This window comes from Coregonus clupeaformis, unplaced genomic scaffold, assembly GCF_020615455.1.
Source record: "Coregonus clupeaformis isolate EN_2021a unplaced genomic scaffold, ASM2061545v1 scaf0434, whole genome shotgun sequence".
NCBI classification, from domain to species: Eukaryota; Metazoa; Chordata; class Actinopteri; order Salmoniformes; family Salmonidae; genus Coregonus; species Coregonus clupeaformis.
In genome coordinates, this window is record NW_025533889.1 from 135,936 (window position 1) to 157,968 (window position 22,033).

At 47.4% G+C, this 22,033-nt stretch overlaps 1 protein-coding gene across 1 annotated transcript; it reads right to left on the minus strand.

Moving 5' to 3' along the window:
* Positions 1-17,132: 17,132 nt before the first annotated feature.
* LOC121542471 (alpha-N-acetylgalactosaminidase-like) lies at positions 17,133-21,735 on the minus strand. Its single transcript, XM_041851866.1, has 9 exons — positions 21,618-21,735; positions 21,016-21,172; positions 20,460-20,600; positions 19,945-20,156; positions 19,659-19,753; positions 18,888-19,049; positions 18,281-18,478; positions 17,897-18,037; positions 17,133-17,710 (listed from the first exon to the last, which is right to left on the minus strand). The coding sequence occupies exons 2-9, from the start codon at positions 21,168-21,170 to the stop codon at positions 17,486-17,488; spliced, it is 1,329 nt and encodes a 442-aa protein (XP_041707800.1). The 5' UTR covers positions 21,171-21,172; positions 21,618-21,735; the 3' UTR covers positions 17,133-17,485.
* Positions 21,736-22,033: the final 298 nt, after the last annotated feature.

A 22,033-nucleotide genomic window follows, 5' to 3' on the forward strand; every position in this document is an offset into this window, starting at 1 on the left:
GGTTCTGGAACGCTCCGGGAGCTCTCTTGATTTCCGCACCTGCATCCCATCAGCAATCTGCACACCTGGTCCTGATCATCACCCTTCTTAGGCTCTGGCCTAACATCCATTCCCCTGCCGGATCGTTAGCCATGAACAGTAGGTTTACCAGAGTATCAGTCTTAGAGCCTCTAGCGGTAGTTTTGTTGTTTTTGCACCTTGTTGGTTTGTTGTTTACTTACCTCCGTTTTGTTCCATCTGCAGTCACTCGTCCGGAGCCTTCATCCAACCTCTGCCTGGTGGTCGGCGGCTGCCGAGCCATGACGGGATCAACCACTGCACCCCCAACAACTAATCAACGCCGCCCGCTCTGTTCCCTGGATTATTCAGCATCACTCTTGAATTTGTAAATAAACACTCACCTTCGTTTCAACTTACCTTGTCCTGGTCTGCTTCTGGGTTCTGGCTTTGTAACTCGTGACAGGCGTAGTGTGTTACCAATTGTTTTCTTGGTGACTATGTTCCCAGCTACCTTGAGATCATTGACAAGATCCTCCCGTGTAGTTCTGGGCTGATTCCTCACCGTTCTCATGATCATTGCAACTCCACGAGGTGAGATCTTGCATGGAGCCCCAGGCAGAGGTAGATTGACAGTTCTTTTGTGTTTCTTCCATTTGCGAATAATCGCACCAACTGTTGTCACCTTCTCACCAAGGTCTTGTAGCCCATTCCAGCCTTGTGTAGGTCTACAATCTTGTCCCTGACATCCTTGGAGAGCTCTTTGGTCTTGGCCATGGTGGAGAGTTTGGAATCTGATTGATTGATTGCTTCTGTGGACAGGTGTCTTTTATACAGGTAACAAGCTGAGATTAGGAGCACTCCCTTTAAGAGTGTGCTCCTAATCTCAGCTCGTTACCTGTATAAAAGACACCTGGGAGCCAGAAATCTTTCTGATTGAGAGGGGGTCAAATACGTATTTCCCTCATTAAAATGCAAATCAATTTATAACATTTTTGACATGCGTTTTTCTGGATTTTTTTGTTGTTATTCTGTCTCTCACTGTTCAAATACACCTACCATTACAATTATAGACTGATCATTTCTTTTTCAGTGGGCAAACGTACAAAATCAGCAGGGGATCAAATACTTTTTTCCCCCACTGTATTTTGTCACTTCATCCCTAAGAACATTACAATAACCAGATAAGAGACAAAACTGAAATCTGCACTGCTTGTTAGCATGCTCTATGCTGCATTGCTATCATGATCTATGCTGCTTTGCTAGTATAGGCCACCCAGCAAACATGACCCGATTGGCCCTATGTGGGTATTTGGTGGGCAAGGTGGGCACGGGCTAGCCCACAGCAATCCCACATCTGCCCAACACGGGGCTCCTACGACCACAACAAGCCCATACCAGCCCGACATGGGCTAGCCCACAGCAATCCCACATCAGGCCAAAATGGGCTAGCCTACACCAATCCAACACAGGCTAGCCCACACCAGCCAAACACGGGCCAGCCCACACCAAGCCCAACATGGGCTATCCCACACCAAGCCCACACCAGCCCAACATGGGCTAGCCTACACCAATCCAACACAGGCTAGCCCACACCAGCTCGACACGGGCTGGCCTACAACAGCTCAACACATGCTAGCCCACACCAACCCAAGACGGGCCAACACGGGCCAGCCCACACCAAGCCCAACATGGGCTATCCAACACCAAGCCCACACCAGCCCAACAAGGGCTAGCCTACACCAGCCCAACACGGGCCAGCCCACAACAGCCCAAGATGGGCCAACCCACACCAGCCCAAGATAGGCCAACCCACACTGTCAATGATATTTGAAAAGACTCGGAAAGTATTCAGACCCCTTGACTTTTCCACATATTGTTACGTTACAGCCTTATTCTAAAATTGATTAAATTGTTTGTTTTTCCTCATCATTCTACACACAAAGCCCTATAATGACAAAGCAAAAACAGGTTGAGAAGAATGGGAGTTTGTCCTGTTGGAAGATGAACCTTCGCCCCAGTTTGAAGTCCTGAGCGCTCTGGAGTAGGTTTTCATCAAGGATCTCTCTGTACTTTGCTCCATTCACCTTTCCCTCGATCCTGACTAGTCTCCCAGTCCCTGACACTGAAGAACATCCCCACAGCATGATGCTGCCACCACCATGCTTCACCGTAGGGATGGTGCCAGGTTTCCTCCAGACTTGACGCTTGGTATTCAATCTAGGTTTCATCAGACCAGAGAATGTTGTTTCTCATGGTCTGAGAGTCCTTTAGGTGCCTTTTGGCAACTCCAAGCGGGCTGTCATGTGCCTTTTACTGAGGAGTGGCTTTTGTCTGGCCACTCTACTATAAAGGCCTGATTGGTGGAGTGCTACAGAGATGGTTGTCCTTCTGGATGGTTCTTCCATCTCCACAGAGGAACTCTGGAGCACTGTCAAGGTCTTTCTCCCCCGATTGCTCCGTTTGGCCGGGCGGCCAACTCTAGGAAGAGTCTTTGTGGTTCCAAACTTCTTCAATTTAAGAATGATGGAGGCCACTGTGTTCTTGGGGACCTTCAATGTTGCAGAATTTTTTTGGCACCCTTCCCCAGATCTGTGCCTCCACACAATCCTGTCTCGGAGCTCTACGGACAATTCCTTTGACCTCATGGCTTGGTTTTTGCTCTGACATGCACTGTCAACTGTGGACCTTATATAGACAGGTGTGTGCCTTTCCAAATCAAGTCCAAGCAATTGAATTTACCACAGGTGGACTCCAATCAAGTTGTAGAAACATATAAGGGATGATCAATGGAAACAGGATGCACCTGTGATCAATTTCGAGTCTCATAGCAAAGGGTCTGAATACTTATGTAAATGAGGTATTTCTGTTTTATTTATTTGCAAACATTTCTACAAACCTGTTTTCACTTTGTCATTATGGGGTATTGAGTGAGTATTGAAGAAAAAAATAATTTCAGCAATTTTAGAATAAGGCTGTAACGTAACAAAATGTGGAAAAGGGGAAGGGGTCTGAATACTTTATGAATGCACTGTAAATAAGTGCATATTACATATGAGAAACTTAAAAGTTTCTCTTGTAAAACAATATATGTATGATAGCAACAACTTAGTTGTCTTTCTGATACAATGTATCACGTTCCCTAATTACGGCTTGAAAATTATGAAATGTATGCATTGAATTAAACTGTAATTCATACATTTTAATAAATACATTCCTAATAAATGGCAAAGGTGCATCGGCCCAATGTGAGCAGCCTACATGGGGCCAATATTTTTGCCTGCATTGGGCCCACATCGTGCTAATGCTGGGAAAAGATGGGCTTATTTCAGGCAAAGTAAGGGCTGCCTTCACCGGATATGGGCTGCCCACACTGGGCCACACTGGGCAAATGCCTTGGGAGCCAATGTGGTGCCGATGAGCAAAGGTGCATTGGCCCAATGTTGGCAGCCTACATGGTTTGCTGGGTGCACTCTATGCTGCCTGATCTACATTATGCTACTTTGCTAGCATGCTACTGTATGCCCTACTTTGTTAGCATGCTCTAGGCTAGGGTTACCAAGCAGGCTCTGTGTGGTTTGGTTTTGCTAGCCTGCTCCACTCTGCACTGCTCTCTGAGCCGGTTACTGGCAGGTGGCTCTGACTTTGACCTACTCTCTCCTGCCAGAAGGCAGCTGACAGGCTGGCCCTCTGCCACCAAGGGACTTATGCTGCTGCAACGTGCAGCCGGCCATGTAGATGCCTGGGCACAAGCTCAGGGAAGAGGCTTGGCTGGGGTGTGAAAGGGAGGGGGGTGGGGTGGAGTGGTGGGGGCGTTAACCAAATCTGTCCTCACAGGTCAAGACAAGCCACTGCTGGGCAAACCCAGAGACCCAGAGTGACGTCCTGCTTCACCAGAGGTTAAATGTAATGGAGTTACTTCAGCATGGTATTTATTGTGGCTGTGTGGTTGTGTTGGGTTCACCCAAGTGTGAGGACTGTATTGTGTGTTGTAATTGGTTATATAATGGGTCATTTGAGGTTGTTAATTGGTTTGGTTGTACGTGCCGGCAGTTGGGTCCAGAGTGTCAATCTGCATCACTGGGTCCTATTTGCAGTGCTCTAGTGCCAGGACGGGGTGGCACGAGTGCCACCAGGCCTGATCATAATGGTGAAGGACACAGAGTTTTGGCAAAGCATTTGTCACAAAATAGGAACCAGAAATGCCACAACACCACCTTCTCACCCTCCCTGCTGATCTCCAGTATGACATCAATATCTAAACATGACAGTGTAAATGGCAACAACCAGGCCACAAGAACCTGACATATAATTACAAGCATTCCATAAGTGTCAAAGGCTTTTTATTGACAATTACATTAAGTTTATGCAAAGAGTCAATATTTGCAGTGTTGACTATTCTTGTGACACTCTGGCTCCATGGACTTTGATTATTGAGCCAGGGTTGTTCATTTTCTTTTGGGTGTATTTCTATGTTGGTTTCTAGGTGTTCATTTCTATGTTGTGGTGGTTCTTGATTATTCATGTGACTCCCAATCGGAGGTAACGAGTGACAGCTGTCGGCTCGTTATCTCTGATTGGGAGCCATATTTAACTGTTGTGGTTTCACTGTGTGTTTGTGGGTTTTTGTTCCGTTTTCGGTCTGTTGTACCGTGGACTTCATTTGAGTCGTCTTTTGTTTTGTATTTGGTTACTTTGATTAATAAAGTCATGTTTCTTGGACACGTTGCGCCTTGGTCATACTTGGACGACATAGACGATCATGGACAGAAAAACCCACCACAAAAAGACCAAGCAGCGTGTCAAGCGGCAACAGGACCTACCTACACAGGATTTATGGACTCCCATAAAGGATTCATGGACATGGGAGGAGATTCTGGATGGTAAGGGGCCTTGGGATCAACCGGGAGAATATCGCCGTCCTCGTGAAGAGCGGGAGGCAGCTAAAGCCGAGAGGCGGCGATATGAGGAGGCAGCACGGAGGCAAGGCTGGAAGCCCGAGAGTACTACCCAAGAATTTCTTGGGGAGGAAGCGCCAGGTATGGAGAGAACGCTGGTGGATGTCCTCCTCGGCTGGGGACATATTACGCAGGAGGAGGCCGTCCGGTACCGGAGGGCGATGAAGGGGGAGAACCTGGCAGGAGAGGAGCAACGGCATCAGCAGGGCCATCGTCGGAAGGACGAGAGGCAACCCAAAAAAAAATTTGGGGGGGGGCACATGGCGGGCGCCTGGGCAGCAGGAGGCTGCCACAGGGAGATGTGGAGAGAAGGCTATCGGATTACGGGGAGCCATTGGCGAGTAGAGGGAGGGAAGTTGTTGTGGCACGGCGTGAGAGACTGAAGTGTGTTACCAGTCCGGTCCGGCCCGTTCCTGATCCCCAGTTAAGGCCAGTGGTGTGTGTTCCCGGTACGGACCGGCCTGTTCCTACTCCACGCACCAGGTCCACGATGTGCGTCGCCAGCCCGGCCCGGCCTGTTCCGGCCACTCGCACCAGGGATACGGTGCACGTCGCCAGCCCAGCCCGGCCTGTTCCTGCTCCACGCACGAATCCTACGGGTGCGTCACCAGCCCAGCCCGGCCTGTTCCTGCTCCACGCACGAATCCTACGGGTGCGTCACCAGTCCAGCCCGGCCTGTTCCTGCTCCACGCACGAATCCCTACGGGGTGCGTCACCAGTCCAGCCCGGCCTGTTCCTGCTCCACGCACGAAGCCTACGGGGTGCGTCGCCAGCCGGCCAGAGTCTGCCGTCTGCCCAATGGCGCCTGAACTGGCCGTCTGCCCAACGGCGCCTGAACTGCCCGTCTGCCCAACGGCGCTTGAACTGCCCGTCTGCCCTATGGCGTCTGAACTGCCCGTCTGCCAAGCGCTGCATAAGCCGCCCGTCTGTACTGAGCCTGCAAAGCCGCCCGTCTGCCATGAGCCTTCAGAGCCGTCCGCCAGACCGGGCCGCTAGAGCCTTCCGCCAGACAGGAGCCGCTAGAGCCTTCCGCCAGACAGAATCATACACCAGCTATGGAATCAGCAGGAGCCGACGCAGCCCATACTAGACTGGAAGCCCAGGTTCGGGGCCAGCAAGAGCAGCTCCTGCAGATGGGAGCCGCCCTGCTGGAGGTGATGACCGCAATCCGAGGCTGGGGTCCGCCTCCACCGCCAGCCGCCCAGCCAGCACCATCAGCCAGCCATGAGCAGCCAGATCTGTCAACCAGCCATGAGCAGCCAGATCCGTCAGCCAGCCATGAGCAGCCAGATCCGTCAGCCAGCCATGAGCAGCCAGATCCGTCAGCCAGCCATGAGCAGCCAGATCCGTCAGCCAGCCAGCGAGCAGCCAGATCCGTCAGCCAGCCACGAGCAGCCAGACCCGTCAGCCAGCCATGAGCAGCCAGATCCGTCAGCCAGCCACGAGCAGCCAGATCCGTCAGCCAGCCATGAGCAGCCAGACCCGTCAGCCAGCCATGAGCAGCCAGATCCGTCAGCCAGCCATGAGCAGCCAGATCCGTCAGCCAGCCACGAGCAGCCAGATCCGTCAGCCAGCCATGAGCAGCCAGATCCGTCAGCCAGCCATGAGCCGTCCAGCCAGGGATCCGCCAGAGCCGTCCCAGCCAGGATCCGCCAGAGCCGTCCAGCCAGGATCCGCCAGAGCCGTCCCTGCCAGGATCCGCCAGAGCCGTCTAGCCAGGATCCGCCAGAGCCGTCTAGCCAGGATCCGCCAGAGCCGTCCAGCCAGGATCCGCCAGAGCCGTCCAGCCAGGATCCGCCAGAGCCGTCCAGCCAGGATCCGCCAGAGCCGTCCAGCAAGGATCCGCCAGAGCCGTCCAGCCAGGATCCGCCAGAGCCGTCCAGCCCGGATCCGCCAGCCAGCCAGGATCAGCCAGAGCCAACCAGCCAGGATCCGCCATTCAGTCCGGAGCTGCCCCTTAGCCCGGTGCTGCCCCTTAGTCCGGTGCTGCCCCTTAGCCCGGTGCTGCCCCTTAGCCCGGTGCTGCCCCTTAGTCCGGTGCTGCCCCTGAGTCCGGTGATGCCTCTTAGTCCAGTGCTGCCCCTTAATCCTGTGGGGGTTTAGTTGGGGGTGGTCATTTGGAGGAGGCTACGTAGCGGGTAGTGACTATGGTGGGGTGGGGACCACGACCAGTGCCAGAGCCGCCACCATGGACAGACGCCCACCCAGACCCTCCCCTAGACTGTATGCTGGGTGCGCCCGGAGTTCGCACCTTTAGGGGGGTACTGTGACACTCTGGCTCCATGGACTTTGATTATTGAGCCAGGGTTGTTCATTTTCTTTTGGGTGTATTTCTATGTTGGTTTCTAGGTGTTCATTTCTATGTTGTGGTGGTTCTTGATTATTCATGTGACTCCCAATCGGAGGTAACGAGTGACAGCTGTCGGCTCGTTATCTCTGATTGGGAGCCATATTTAACTGTTGTGGTTTCACTGTGTGTTTGTGGGTTTTTGTTCCGTTTTCGGTCTGTTGTACCGTGGACTTCATTTGAGTCGTCTTTTGTTTTGTATTTGGTTACTTTGATTAATAAAGTCATGTTTCTTGGACACGTTGCGCCTTGGTCATACTTGGACGACATAGACGATCATGACAATTCTTTTTCAAGACCTATGCAATCCGCCCTGGCATGCTGTCAATTAACTTCTGGGCCACATCCTGACTGACGGCAGCACATTCTTGCATAATCAATGCTTGGAGTTTGTCAGAATTTGTGGGTTTTTGTTTGTCCACCCGCCTCTTGAGGATCGACCACAAATTCTCAATGGGATTAAGGTCAGGAGAGTTTCCTGGCAATGGACCCAAAATGTCGATGTTTTGTTCCCAGAGCCACTTAGTTATCACTTTTGCCTTATGGCAAGGTGCTCCATCATGCTGGAAAAGGCATTGGTCATCACCAAACTGTTCTTGGATGGTTGGGAGAAGTTGCTCTCGGAGGATGTGTTGGTACCATTCTTTATTCATGGCTGTGTTCGTAGGCAAAATTGTGAGTGAGCCCACTCCCTTGGCTTAGAAGCAACCCCACACATGAATGGTCTCAGGATGCTTTACTGTTGGCATGACACAGGACTGATGGTAGCGCTCACCTTGTCTTCTCCGGACAAGGTGTTTTCCGGATGCCCCAAACAATTGGAAAGGGGATTCATCAGAGAAATGACTTTACCCCAGTCCTCAGCAGTCCAATCCCTGTATCTTTTGAAGAATATCAGTCTGTCCCTGATGTTTTTCCTGGAGAGAAGTGGCTTCTTTGCTGCCCTTCTTGACACCAGGCCATCCCCCAAAAGTCTTCGCCTCACTGTGCGTGCAGATGCACTCACACCTGCCTGCTGCCATTCCTGAGCAAGCTCTGCACTGGTGGTGCCCCGATCCCGCAGCTGAATCAACTTTAGGAGACGATCCTGGCGCTTGCTGGACTTTCTTGGGCGCCCTGACGCCTTCTTCACAACAATTGAACCTCTCTCCTTGAAGTTCTTGATTATCCGATAAAGGGTTGATTTAGGTGCAATCTTACTAGCAGCAATATCCTTGCCTGTGAAGCCCTTTTTGTCCAAAGCAATGATGACGGCACGTGTTTCCTTGCAGGTAACCATGGTTAACAGAGGGAGAACAATGATTTCAAGCACCACCCTCCTTTTAAAGCTTCCAGTCTGTTATTCTAACTCAATCAGCATGACAGAGTGATCTCCAGCCTTGTCCTCGTCAACACTCTCACCTGTGTTAACGAGAGAATCACTGACATGATGGCAGCTGGTCCTTTTGTGGCAGGGCTGAAATACAGTGGAAATGTTTTTTTAGGATTAAGTTCATTTTCATGGCAAAGAGGGACTTTGCAATTAATTGCAATTCATCTGATCACTCTTCATGACATTCTGGAGTATATGCAAATTGCCATTATCAAAACTGAGGCAGCAGACTTTGTGAAAATTAGTATTTGTGTCATTCTCAAAACTTTTGACCACGACTGTACTCTCCTTAGGTATTTTTATTGTTTTATCGACAGGGATAGACTTGAATGTAGGCCAAGAGGAGACAGATATGAGGGGAAACAGTGTAGAAGAGCAGTGGGGTCAGGATTCGATCCCATGCAGCCAAGGGATTGTATATGCGCCGAAGGCAGTGGCTTTAATCAAATGACCATCCTCTTGCACAGCTTTAGCAATAGGAGAAAAGTCCTAAACATGTTTTTTATGTTCTACTGAGATAAAGCGAGATGACATGAGGCATTGAGATTCGGGATCAATTGAAAAGACATGCAATGCAGGACACCATTTTGAATTGTAAGAAATTAAGAACATAAGGAATGTTTTGAAAGTCCAAATTAAAAGAGAGGGACAGCACTAAAAAGAAAACAAATCCCCTATACGTTTATCTTGAGTTTGACACAAGGCTTCCTACAGTCAGACCTCCAACTGCCTATCCCCTCCTATATGCCCCTCACCTCTCACCTCTGTCCTGCGAACGCAATATTTTAACAACATAAAAGTTGTCCAATAGGACAACGTTCAGCCTACGTGGAACTGTATGTTAGCTGTGTGTCAGCCCCGCAGCAGTGGATTCTAGGAAAGCAAGCGTGAGATTCTTTCATCTTGCTGGTACTACTTTATCATGGTGAGTGTGACCCTTGGCCCCATCCCTGGCACCTCCCTCCCCCTACCCTGCCCTCAGACAGTGGTCAGTAATGTCAGAGGGCGGAGGGGATGGAAGGTGCAGGGGCCATATTAAGGATAGTAAGTCATAATGATGGGCTGGATTAGTGCCGACGGCAAGGTCACCCAGGTTAATCTCCGCGGGATGTTTTGGATCAGAACACAATGATCCGGTAATCAGTATTCAAGCCCAAAGCGCACACAGAGGCAGAAAGCATTAGAGGGGCCATACAATGCATGAGCACTAAAACAAATAGCTGCACTAAAACAAATAGCATTGCACTAACATATAATGTCACTTTCATAAAGGCACCTGGGTCTGGGTCCAGTCTCCTCATCGATTTTTCTTTTCCAGCCTCCCCGTTGACTGTAAACTATGGCAACACTGTGCCCTATAGGACGTTCTCTGTACTACAACCTCAGAGGACACAGGCACTGACCTGGGTTTTCAATTGGATGTGCTCTATGGATGTCTTCAGAAAAAGAACTTGAGATCACACAGTTGGAAGACCTTTTCCCTAATGTATATAATCTGTGGAATTTGGTTACATGCAGGTCTTGGCCGGGAAGTTTCCCAGATATATATTGAAAACCCCTAGCATCTTCAGAAATATTGTAATCCACATGAGAGGAGAGGTTTAATTTATGAAGGAGAGCTCTGTACAGATTATTGTCTTTGGCTTATATTAAATGTCCTGTACAAGCTACAGGAGAGGATACATTTGAATGCTGTGGGGTCAGGGATGCGCTCTACCCTGGCATGTTTATTTCCCCAGGGAAAGATTCTTTATGGAAAGCGCCCACTCTTCCAAACGACTTAAGGCTGTCATTTAGCATACGCATGCACACTCACATGCACACACCCAGGCACACCCACACACATAAATACCCACACACACACCCGCACACCCCTTTTCAGTGACTCCAGCTAAAATAACAGCAGGTTTACCTAGCAGCCTGTAGGAATTCCAGTAAAAAAGCAGAAAGTTTAAGAAACACCTGAATCCTATTTGCGGAACAGTCTCCCGGTTTATTTGAACAGATGATCTTCCTTCAGGGGCCATAAATAAAAGCAGGCCAGGACGCCGCAATAGGGCAGAGAACCGCCGAGGTGCCCGACATCTGCGGGAGGAAGCAGCCGGAGAAGAAGATGGGGTGGAGACGTGAGGAGACAACTAGACTGGCTCACCTCTCTTCAGATGATATATCTGGTTTTTAGTCTGACTCAGCTGCTTTGGAAGACTAGGCTATATTTGAAAAGCGCAAGATGACGCGTCTGTGATTGTAGGTGCTATGATGTGGGTGTTTACATCAGGTGCTGTGATGTGGCTAGACAGCAGAAAATGGTGGTTGGGATAGTGGGCTATTTTTGTATATCTTTTCCACCATGTCAGCCATCATTGTGATGTGACTGTGAGCTGCTCCAGCCCTTTCAGTCACTGTTCAACCTCTCCTCTCGTATTGGGCATGGCCTATTTCATCCACCTGCAGCTCCCTGAGAATGAAACAGACAGAGGAAAGAAAGAGAGCCTTTTCTTCAAAGGAGCAGTGTGAGGGAGGCAGGATAAAGCCATCTCTTCACAGCAAGGCAGCAGGCGAGAATGGCGGAGGGAGTGAGAGAGAAAGAGGGAGAAAGAGTCAGAGAGACGGAGAGAGAAGAGAGAGAGAGAGTCAGAGGAAGAAAGAGAGACAGTGTCTATGTGAGTACAGGCAGGGATACATTTCTCAATACCAGCCTGTCTTGCTCCCTCAATTCTCTCTCTCTCTATCTACACTAGCCTAATGAGACAGTGTAACAATGGGGCAAGTGTTGGATTTCTGAGACGAGATTCCGGACCTCGGAAGACAGCGGAGGGGTTTGATTCCCACATGGGCCCTAATCAGACACTGCACATGATGAACATCACCAGTGTCATTGTGTGTGTGTGTGTGTGTTTGTGTGTGTGTGTGTTTGTGTGTGCATGTGTGGGGATGTGTGAGCGTGCATGCATGGCTGAGCATGTGTATGTGTGTATGACTGCTTCCCTTGATGATATTTACAATTCAGCATTTCGGAAACATTGAACTCAGATGAACAGATGACACCAAACACAATGGGTACCTCAAAGTCAAAGTCGACCACAGAGTTTGTTGAGCAGCTGCCCTTGCCAAGCTCTGATGGGTTCCGCAACAGAATGACAATCGGCCCCTTCATCTGTTCGCTGTCATAGATGGAGCAGGAGGGACCGGCCCATTTCACCAAAACAAAGCAGTTCACAAAGTCCCCTACTGCATATTATGCTCAATCTTTCCATCCTGCATCAGCAAAAAAGATTATCTAATTCCTAATCATTATCCAAAAGCTTCTGAATGCGGCACTGTAATTGTTGCATGTGTCTCTTGTACGTGAGCCCATTTTAATGGCCACGTGTCTACTCGGCAGATGCACTGGATGATGCAATTTAGATTTCTCCCTCTCTGTGGTTTTAATTCAGTTCCACAAGGCATTCATAGATCTACTACTGCGATGTGACAGGCTGTTAACTGTTTATGAGAACTGCTCATAGCCTTATCCCATAGAATCCCCAATGTGCAGCATCCATAGAGCCCACATCACAGGGCCGTATAGGAACACCTGTGTGACATCCTCTATGAAACCTGGGCACTGCATGCCTCCTGTTTCATGACACAATAAAGACCGGGCTGAGCACTGGAGATGCCTGGGGCTGCAGATGGGGATGGCAGTGGATGTCATATATTGCACAGAAGCCCGGGAGACGCTGTCCTACTGGGAGGCATCTGCTGTGTGACCTGGCTGTTGTGACTTTCTTCCGAGTTCAGGAGGATTTCTGTGGTAATGGAGGACAGTCTAAGAGTTCAGGAGGATTTCTGTGGAAATGTATGGAGGAAAATCTGGAGGTAAAACATACAGTAGACCTACAAACTTGCCACAACATGCTAAGATCTGAGCTCTGGTTGGCTAGTTTGCCTCTTCCTCCTGCCACCTCTCCCGTTTACCATTATTGCAGACCTGAAAGTTACTGAAATTAGCTAAAAATGAGGCATAAGAATTCTGTTAGTTAGGATTATTGTTACGGCTAGGTTTAGGCTTAGTTAGGGTATGGGTAAAGTGGTTAAATCGCTTATTGCTACCCAAAAACATGGTTTGCCTCTAGAATTTAGGATAATGTATGTGGTAGTGTATGGAGGACAGTTTGAAGACCTACTCTGAGATCTGGACTGCAGTGTAGCACAGCCAACACATAAACCTGCTAATTTCAGTGTCATATAGACAGAGTGGAACATAATGACATGGCATGGCATGACACACACACACACACACATGCACCAACAGTGAAACATTTTGTTCTGCTTACTGTATGGGCACAAGGAAAGAGGGGGGCCAGAGGAGGGGGAGAAGAGGACCATTTGGAAGAGAGAGAGAGGAACAGGCTAAAATAAAATTGTATGTGGACTGGAGGTGAGTAAGGATGTGTGATGGTTTCCCTGGTATAACATGTACATGTGTGTGAGAGCCTCTGAGAGGTATAGATAAGTTAATTGGTGTCCCTTGTATAACATGTGCATATGTTCATGTGATTTGATGTGAGGGTTTGATCATGTTTAATTGAACCCATCTCAGACGGGTGGCCCATCCTCTTCTGGCTGTACCGGGTAGATGTGTGTGTGTATGTGTGCCACCTTCACAAGTCTGAAATAAGGCATACCTACCTAGAGGTTATACCAACAACAAGACACCTACTGTATCGCTTATCCACAAGCCCTATCAGACCGGCATTGACTGGGAAGACCAATCTCATCTCTCCATACTGACACATCACCAGCAGTTTATCCATCACCAAATAAACATGCTTGGCCTATTCTGGAGCACAACATCTAATTTATTGTGCAACCTAATCTACAGTGAGATAGCCACGCTTGTGTTTCAAGGGTAAAGGGAACCCACTAAAGGTTGTTGTGGACCTCTGTCTACACTGCAACTCAGTGGTGGAGAGGGGGAATTGTTATATTTTATTTTATTTCACCTTTATTTAACCAGGTAGGCCAGTTGAGAACAAGTTCTCATTTACAACTGCGACCTGGCCAAGATAAAGCAAAGCAGTGTGTTAAAAACAACAACAACACAGAGTTACACATGGGATAAACAAAACATACAGTCAATAACATCATAGAAAATCTATATACAGTGTGTGCAAATGTAGTAAGTTATGAAGGTAAGGCAATAAATAGGCCATAGTGCAAAATAATTACAATTTAGTATTAACACTGGAGTGATAGATGTGCAGAGGATGATGTTCAAATAGAGATACTGGGTTGCAAATGAGCAAAATAAATAACAATATGGGGATGAGGTAGTTGGGTGTGCTAATTACAGATGGGCTGTGTACAGGTGCAAGGATCGGTAAGCTGCTCTGACAACTGATGCTTAAAGTTAGTGAGGGAGATAAGAGTCTCCAGCTTCAGAGATTTTTGCAGTTCGTTCCAGTCATTAGCAGCAGAGAACGGGAAGGAATGGCGACCAAAGTAGGTGTTGGCTTTGGGGATGACCAGTGAGATATACCTGCTGGAGCGCATACTACGGGTGGGTGTTGCTATGGTGACCAATGAGCTAAGATAAGGCGGGGATTTGCCTAGCAGAGATTTATAGATGACCTGGAGCCAGTGGGTTTGGCGACGAATATGTAGTGAGGGCCAGCCAACGAGAGCGTACAGGTCACAATGGTGGGTAGTAAATGGGGCTTTGGTGACAAAACGGATGGCACTATGATAGACTACATCCAATTTGCTCAGTAGAGTGTTGGAGGCTATTTTGTAAACGACATCGCCAAAGTCAAGGATCGGTAGGATAGTCAGTTTTACGAGGGCATGTTTGGCAGCATGAGTGAAGGAGGCTTTGTTGCGAAATAGGAAGCCGATTCTAGATTTAACTTTGGATTGGAGATGCTTAATGTGTGTCTGGAAGGAGAGTTTACGGTCAAACCAGACACCTAGGGATTTGTAGTTGTCCACATATTCTTAGTCAGACCCGCCGAGAGTAGTGATTCTAGTCGGGCGGGCGGGTGCAAGCAGCGTTCGATTAAAGAGCATGCATTTAGGTTTACTAGCGTTTAAGAGCAGTTGGAGGCTACGGAAGAACAACCAGGCATCCTCTACTGACGGAATGAGGTCAATATCCATCCAGGATACCCGGGCCAGGTCAATTAGAAAGGCCTGCTCGCTGAAGTGTTTTAGGGAGCGTTTGACAGTGATGAGGGGTGGTCGTTTGACCACGGACCCATTACGGACGCAGGCAATGAGGCAGGGATCGCTGAGATCCTGGTTGAAGACAGCGGAGGTGTATTTAGAGGGTAAATTAGTCAGGATGATATCTATGAAGGTGCCCATGTTTACGAATGTAGGGTTGTACCTGGTAGGTTCCTTGATAATTTGTGTGAGATTGAGGGCATCTAGTTTAGATTGTTGGACGGCCGGGGTGTTAAGCATATCCCAGTTTAGGTCACCAAGCAGTACGAACTCTGAGGATAGATGGGGGGCAATCAATTCACATATGGTGTAGCAAGCGGCAACAGTGAGAGACTTATTTCTGGAAAGGTGGATTTGTAGAAGTAGAAGCTCAAACTGTTTGGGCACAGACCTGGATAGTATGATAGAGCTCTGCAGGCTATCCCTACAGTAGATTGCAACTCTGCCCCCTTTGGCAGTTCTATCTAGACGGAAAATGTTGTAGTTGGGGATGGACATTTCCGAGTTTTTGTTGGCCTTCCTAAGCCAGGATTCAGACACTGCTAGAACATCAGGGTTGGCGGACTGTGCTAACGCAGTGAAGGAGGCTTCTGATGTTAACATGCAAGAAACCAAGGCTTTTACGGTTACAGAAGTCAACAAATGATAGCGCCTGGGGAGTAGGAGTGATACTGAGGGCTACAGGGCCTGGGTTAACCTCTACATCACCAGAGGAACAGAGGAGGAGTGGAATAAGGATACGGCTAAATGCTTTAAGAACTGGTCTTCTAGTGCATTGGGTACAGAGAATAAAAGGGGCAGATTTCCGGGCGTTGTAGAATAGATTCAGGGCATTATGTACAGATAAGGATATGGAAGGATATGAGTACAGTGGAGGTAAACCTAAGCATTGGGTAACAATGAAAGAGATAGCATCACTGGAGGCACCGATTGAGCCGGTCTCCGCATGTATGGGGGGTGGGACAAAGGAGCTATCTGAGGCAGGTTGAGTGGGACTGGGGGCTCTACAATTGTATAATAAGAACTATCCGAAACAGCAATAGGCAAGGCATATTGACATGGGAGAGAGGCATAAAGCAATCACAGGTGTTATTCGAGAGAGCCAAGACAACAACTGGTAATGGCAACGAAGGTTTGGGCTGAGGCTAAACAGATAAACAGGACAGATAAACAGGATGGGGTACCATGTAAAGGAACAGTCCAGAAGGCATCAGCTGTGTAGCTGAGTGATCATAAGGTCCAGTGAACAGCAAAAGGAGAGTCTGGGAGCAGTTCGATGGCTGCTATTGCACAAGCTAGCAGGAGGCATGGCTGATGATTGCGTGTGCTAGCGGGCCGGGGCTAGCTGATGGATCTTCGTGGTCGTCGCAACGGGAAGCCTGTTGAAACCACATCAGACGATTACGTCGGCAGATCAGTCGTGATGGATCGGCGGGGCTCCGTGTCGACACTAGGAGGTCCCATCCAGTTGCCAGAGAGGTAGATAGCCGGGAGATGGGCCTGGCTCGAGGCTAGCTCAAGGCTAACTGGTGCTTGTTTCGGGGCAGTGGTGATTAGCCAACAACAACATCAATTCGGTTGCAGCTAGCTAGTTGCGATGATCCGGTGTTAAAGGTCCAGTGATTCAGTGTTTCCAGAAAATCCGATATGTTCTGGGTCGATAACACGCTGTGCAGACAGTGCAGACTGGCTGATAATAGACCAGGCTAGAGCTGGCTGGTAGGTAGTGCCGATGGCCACGGACAATGGTGAAAACCGCTAACGGTGGCTAATAGCAAGTAGCTAGCAAGTAGCTAGTTAGCTGGCTAGCTGGCTAGTTTCAGACGGAGGTTCTTGATAAAAAGGTATAAGAAATAATAGAATCCGTTCCACATTGGGTGAGGCGGGTTGCAGGAAAGTATATTTAGTTGAAGGATGAAAAGTGAGATTGAGAAATATATACGAAAAAGACAAAAAACTAAAAAACAGGCTATTTACACGAGCACACTACAGAAACACGACCGCACTGCTACGCCATCTTGGATTTAAAAAATGACTGCTATGGGCAAACACTTCCTCTTTTGACACAGCTCCAAATCTTGTACACTGTTGCATGACTGAAAGTGCAAACATTGAAGTCTCTTTGCATATTTAGGTCATCATCTTACTCTATGCAGTCTCAAATCTGCACCTCATTGCACCTTCCTCTTTTTAATAGATAGGTAAGATATGAACCCCTCCTTCCTGTTAGAATAAAGGTCACACAACAAAATACAAAAACTACTTTTTATCAATTTTCAAACATTACACATGGTTTGATCTCTCTTGGACAGATGCACATAACATAAATTGTTGCAGACAAAGAGGGTGATGGAGCTACCGACCTGCTTCCGCCACTGGTTCTAGTATCTTTTCTCTGACGTCTACCCCAAGAACTTAATCGAGTAGTGGGCGCAAGATTTTAGTTCTGTGTTGCCGAGTTTACACATGGGTTAAAATACAACAGTGCAAGAAAATCTATATATATTCTAAATAAAAATCTAAATATCTTTGATTGGATCTGGATTGATGGAGGACTTCTTAAAACAACAGATTAGCCTTCCTGCTTGCTTACTTCATGTCCCCTCAGAGCAGACTAGGAGGCACCACCCTCGGCTTGTGGAAGCGGAGCGAGGAGGACATCCTGTATTTCTGTCGGACATAGGGGTATCTACCATCGTCCTGTGGCTGCTCATAGTGCATTTTGGGATAGACGTACCACATGACGACTCCTGAGGGGTTGATGAAGACGGTGAACTCTGTGTTGGCAGACAGTCCACTCAATGTTTTCCCAGTGAACACGTCATAAGCCTGAAAGATACAGAAGAGTACAAATGAAGAGGTACAACACTGTGTCACTTACAAAAACACAGCTCACACTTCCACTTCTCTCAACAGGAATAAATACAGTCATCATGTGCTGGAAGAAATAGAGTCATCATGCGCTACTATGTGTTTGGAGAGAACTAGGAAAGGAACCAGGAAAGAGGAGCACACCTCGTAGCTGCCTGCTGTGTAGTTGAACTTGGCCAGGGAGGTGTGGTAGCGATAGGGCATGTCCTGGCGACGGCTGAGGAACACCAGAGCACTGGCCGACTGGGAGAGGGGCCGCCAGTACACTTCAATATGACTCCTCTCCTGAAAAAATGAGACAGTGACATACAGACAAAGAAAAGGAGCGTTAACAGTGAATTTCGTGCAGAGACCGTGGTCTAGCGGTAACGCTCCCTGCCAGTCACATACTCTACTCCCAATCAGAGGGTTCAATCCCCTTCCTACTGTTCTCCCACTTCCCTGTTTCCCAACTGTCTGAATTTCATACTGCCAGCATTTATCTATGCGACTCATAAACAAATGTGTAATTTTGTCAGTGAGGGTCACCTGTAGCAGGCGTCTTCCCTGGACACCCATAGGGTCCTGGTTGATGGCGATGGCGGCTCTGTTTTGCAGGATGGCCCTTGCCTCACTGCTTAGGGTTCGAAGGTTGTTAGACATAATGAGAGGTGCAGCCATGATCGCCCAAAGAGCCATCTGAGAGCGTGACTGGTCAACACTGAGGCCAAAGTTTCCTATGATCAGCTGGGAGAGACAAATAAAAAATATGTAAGGTTAATGAGTTGTACAACAATACTGATGGTGGAACATATACACATATTAAATAAATAAAACCTCATGTGAGCGAGAGTGACGTCTTTCCAAATGCAGGAACAAGGTGAATATCGACAAGAGAGGTGGACGGGGTAAGAGTGACACTTGGCAATAAGAGGGGACAATCTGCAAGTAATGTGTACAGGCTTCAGTAAATGTAAGATACAGTAAGATACAGACCAAAGTAAACGTGAAATAGGGTGAAAACTCAACCAATACCATTCTGAGGAGAGTACAGTATTAGACATGAACAGAGAGGAAAGCATAGAAAGAAGGACAGAGGGATTGGTGTAAGTAAGGGACAGACATTGGTCAGACATAGGAAAGACAGTGGACAGACCATGTCAGGATCGTTCCAGCGTCCAGGGCCGGCTTCAGGCTGCAGTATCTCCTGGTTGTCAAAGAACCAGTCTGTAATGTCTTGTACACTTTCCCATGAGTCCTGAATGTCATCATAGTTACGCCACAGGTTACAGATCTCCCCCAGCAGAGTGTAATTCACCTGAAGAAGAAAGAGACATGGACTGTATGAGTGTTTGTGAGCAATAAACATACATTTACATACACCTTGATTTGTTTCTAAAAGGGTACAATACTGTAAAGACATTAGATTTGATACTGTTGCCTGCCTTTACATCTTTGGAAGACATCCTGATCCTTCAGAAAAAAAACATCATCATCAAACAACTCTAATCAAGAATGATCTGAGTGATGGATTAAACGTGAAGGAGCAACAGTTTCTCATCTAACTACAGCAGTGCTGTCCCGTATTACCTGTAACCATAGCTCATGGGAATTAATTATTCAAAGAGAAGGGTCATCCGTTACCTTTTCCTCCAAGCCTTAACTGTAATTGTAAAACCCCAAATCTTTGCAACACATAGCTATTCACTAACCCTTCTTTTTCTTCGATCTCCTTCCGTATTTTATTATTTTCATGACAGCACAGTAGGAAGCAAAGGGAGGCAGGTATGTAGAGGGAGACAGAGAGGAAGGGCACAGACAGTCAGCCGAGTCAGGGCTCAAACCCCCGTTGCCAGGGGACATGCGTGGTCCCTTATTTATGTTATTGTCAAATGGGTTGTGTCACTGGTAGCATAATGAAACATACACTGGGAGGGAGTCCACCCCGATAGGCTGGCCAACTACAGGAGTACCCAATTGGACGGCCTGTTGCATTCAAAGCCTTGGACATGAGAGGGTAACCTGTATGACAGAAGAACATAGTACACGTCAATAGAAATCCACAATTTACCCATCTATTTCCCTCTACCCTCTCTTGCACCCCTCTCTTTAAATACCACCTTGCCAGTCTAGCCAAAGGACCACCAATGCTGATACACTCTATATAGTAACCCCCAATGTACAGTTACAGTTCACCTTCAAGATTCACTCACCCTTCTGTTGCTCCTCTTCATTGGAGTAACAGCCGTCCAACTTCAGGAAGTCCACACCCCAACTAGCGAACGTCTGGGCATCAGTCTCAATCTTGTCCAGCGTGGTGCCAGGGTACCCTCCACAGGTGTGTGTGCCCAGATCCCCATAGATGCCCAGCTTCAGGCCGCGGTCATGGAGGTATCTCGCCAGCTTGGCAATGCCCCCAGGGAACCTGGGGTTAGAGAGATGTCAGTGAAGTCATGGGTCTCATACCTAATACTGTCCTTTCATAATGTTGTAGTAGATAAGACCTCAAACTGAAGTCAATGTCCTTTATTAACCCATGCTAAGGTATTCATTACAAGCAGCACAGTTTTAGTACACCATATTTAGTCTTTAATTAAGGTTGAATGGGAAGAAGAGAAGGAAGAGGAATGCCAAAAATGGAGAGGGTTAGGAAGAGGTAGGCCAAGAAAGGAGGAAGAAAGTCAAAGATGGAGAGAGTTAGGAGGAGAAGGGTGAGAGAGAGGCTAACCTTTGTGGGTCAGGCTGCAGCCGTCCATCTTTATCCCGGAGCATGGAGGACCAACAGTCATCTATCATAACATGATCATATCCCATCTCTTTCCACCCATCCTCAGCCAGTCTGTCTGCCATGTCTCTAAAGAGATTCTCACTGTAGGGAGAGGGACAAGTTTATAATATTAATATATTCATATTCATGCAATTATATTATTCGATCAATGTAAAATGTTCAGCATCCTATTAATATCAGAGTCACTATGAGAAAAAAAGGAATCTACAAGTAACCCAGGCCTATATACATCTCAATAGTCTCGTACACCAGCTTGGTCACTCTGTTGAGTTATACTCTATTGGCCAGTTTACCGGACAAAGATTAAGCCTAGTCCTAGACTAAAAAGAGATTCTCGATTGAAAGTGCTTATTAGTCTAAGACTAATCTTAATCTGTATACATGGAAGCTGCCTGATATGCGGTTGCAATTAGCCTGGGGATGAGGTTAATAGCTCTACAATAGGAGTGACAGCAGAGTCAGTCTGTAAAACTTAGCATAATCTACCATTATGTACCTGATGCAGTTCTTGGGGTCATTCTCACAGTCGATATTACAGCGAAAGCGCTCCCAAGACATCCATCCCATGGGTGGGGTCCTCATCAAACCATTGTCCAGAGCAGAGGTAGCTGAGGTTAATGCCAGCAGGAAAATCACTGGCAACAGCTTCATCTCTGAGGAGAAATAGTGATATGCAAAGCAACTGTAAGGTTTGTCCTAGATGTTTATATTTAGGTCACAGAACAAACTCTGCAAACTCTGCAAAACAAACAACAAATTGTATTGCCCAGCAAAGAGAAACTGAAACACCACCCAGATTTGATGCATAAATCATATTTGTGGTGTCTACAATACTGATCTTGGTTTACTGGGAAAGTGAAAAAAATGTTTAGCCAGAAAGCAGGATACTTTGCCCTGAGTCTGCACATGGGTTGTTAATTACATACCATAATAACATATTTATGCATAGTTCCTAATAATGGAATTATGAAGCCTGCATGATTCTGGTCAATCAAGGACCAGATCACCAACAACATTGAAGCAGTAAAAGGAAATAAGTCCTTATTCAATAATGTTGTATTACAAATGATATTACAAAGATAAATTGGGGTACAATACCTGCTCAATGTTTCACTTTTGCAGTCAGTAAACCCACTTTATTGGTGCAAATTCCTCACTGTAGCTACTTTCTTTCTCTTTTCTATTGCTAGTCTCTATTTCCTATACACAGAGCCTGGGTCATGTGACTTCTCTCTGTCACATGGCAACCAGAGGGGGAGGGATTGCTGGCTACAAGTTTAGCAGCACATAGCAATTGAACTACTAATGCTGCTTCACACATATTTTGTGCACAGCTTCTAACGTCTCATATATCAAATGACCATTAATGAAACATGAGTGATTTTAATAACACCATATAATTAAATTAAATTAAATTCAATTCAATTCAAAAGGCTTTATTGGCATGGATATGTTTACATTGCCAAAGCAAGTGAAATAGATAAAACAAAGTGAAATAAACAATCAAAAATGAA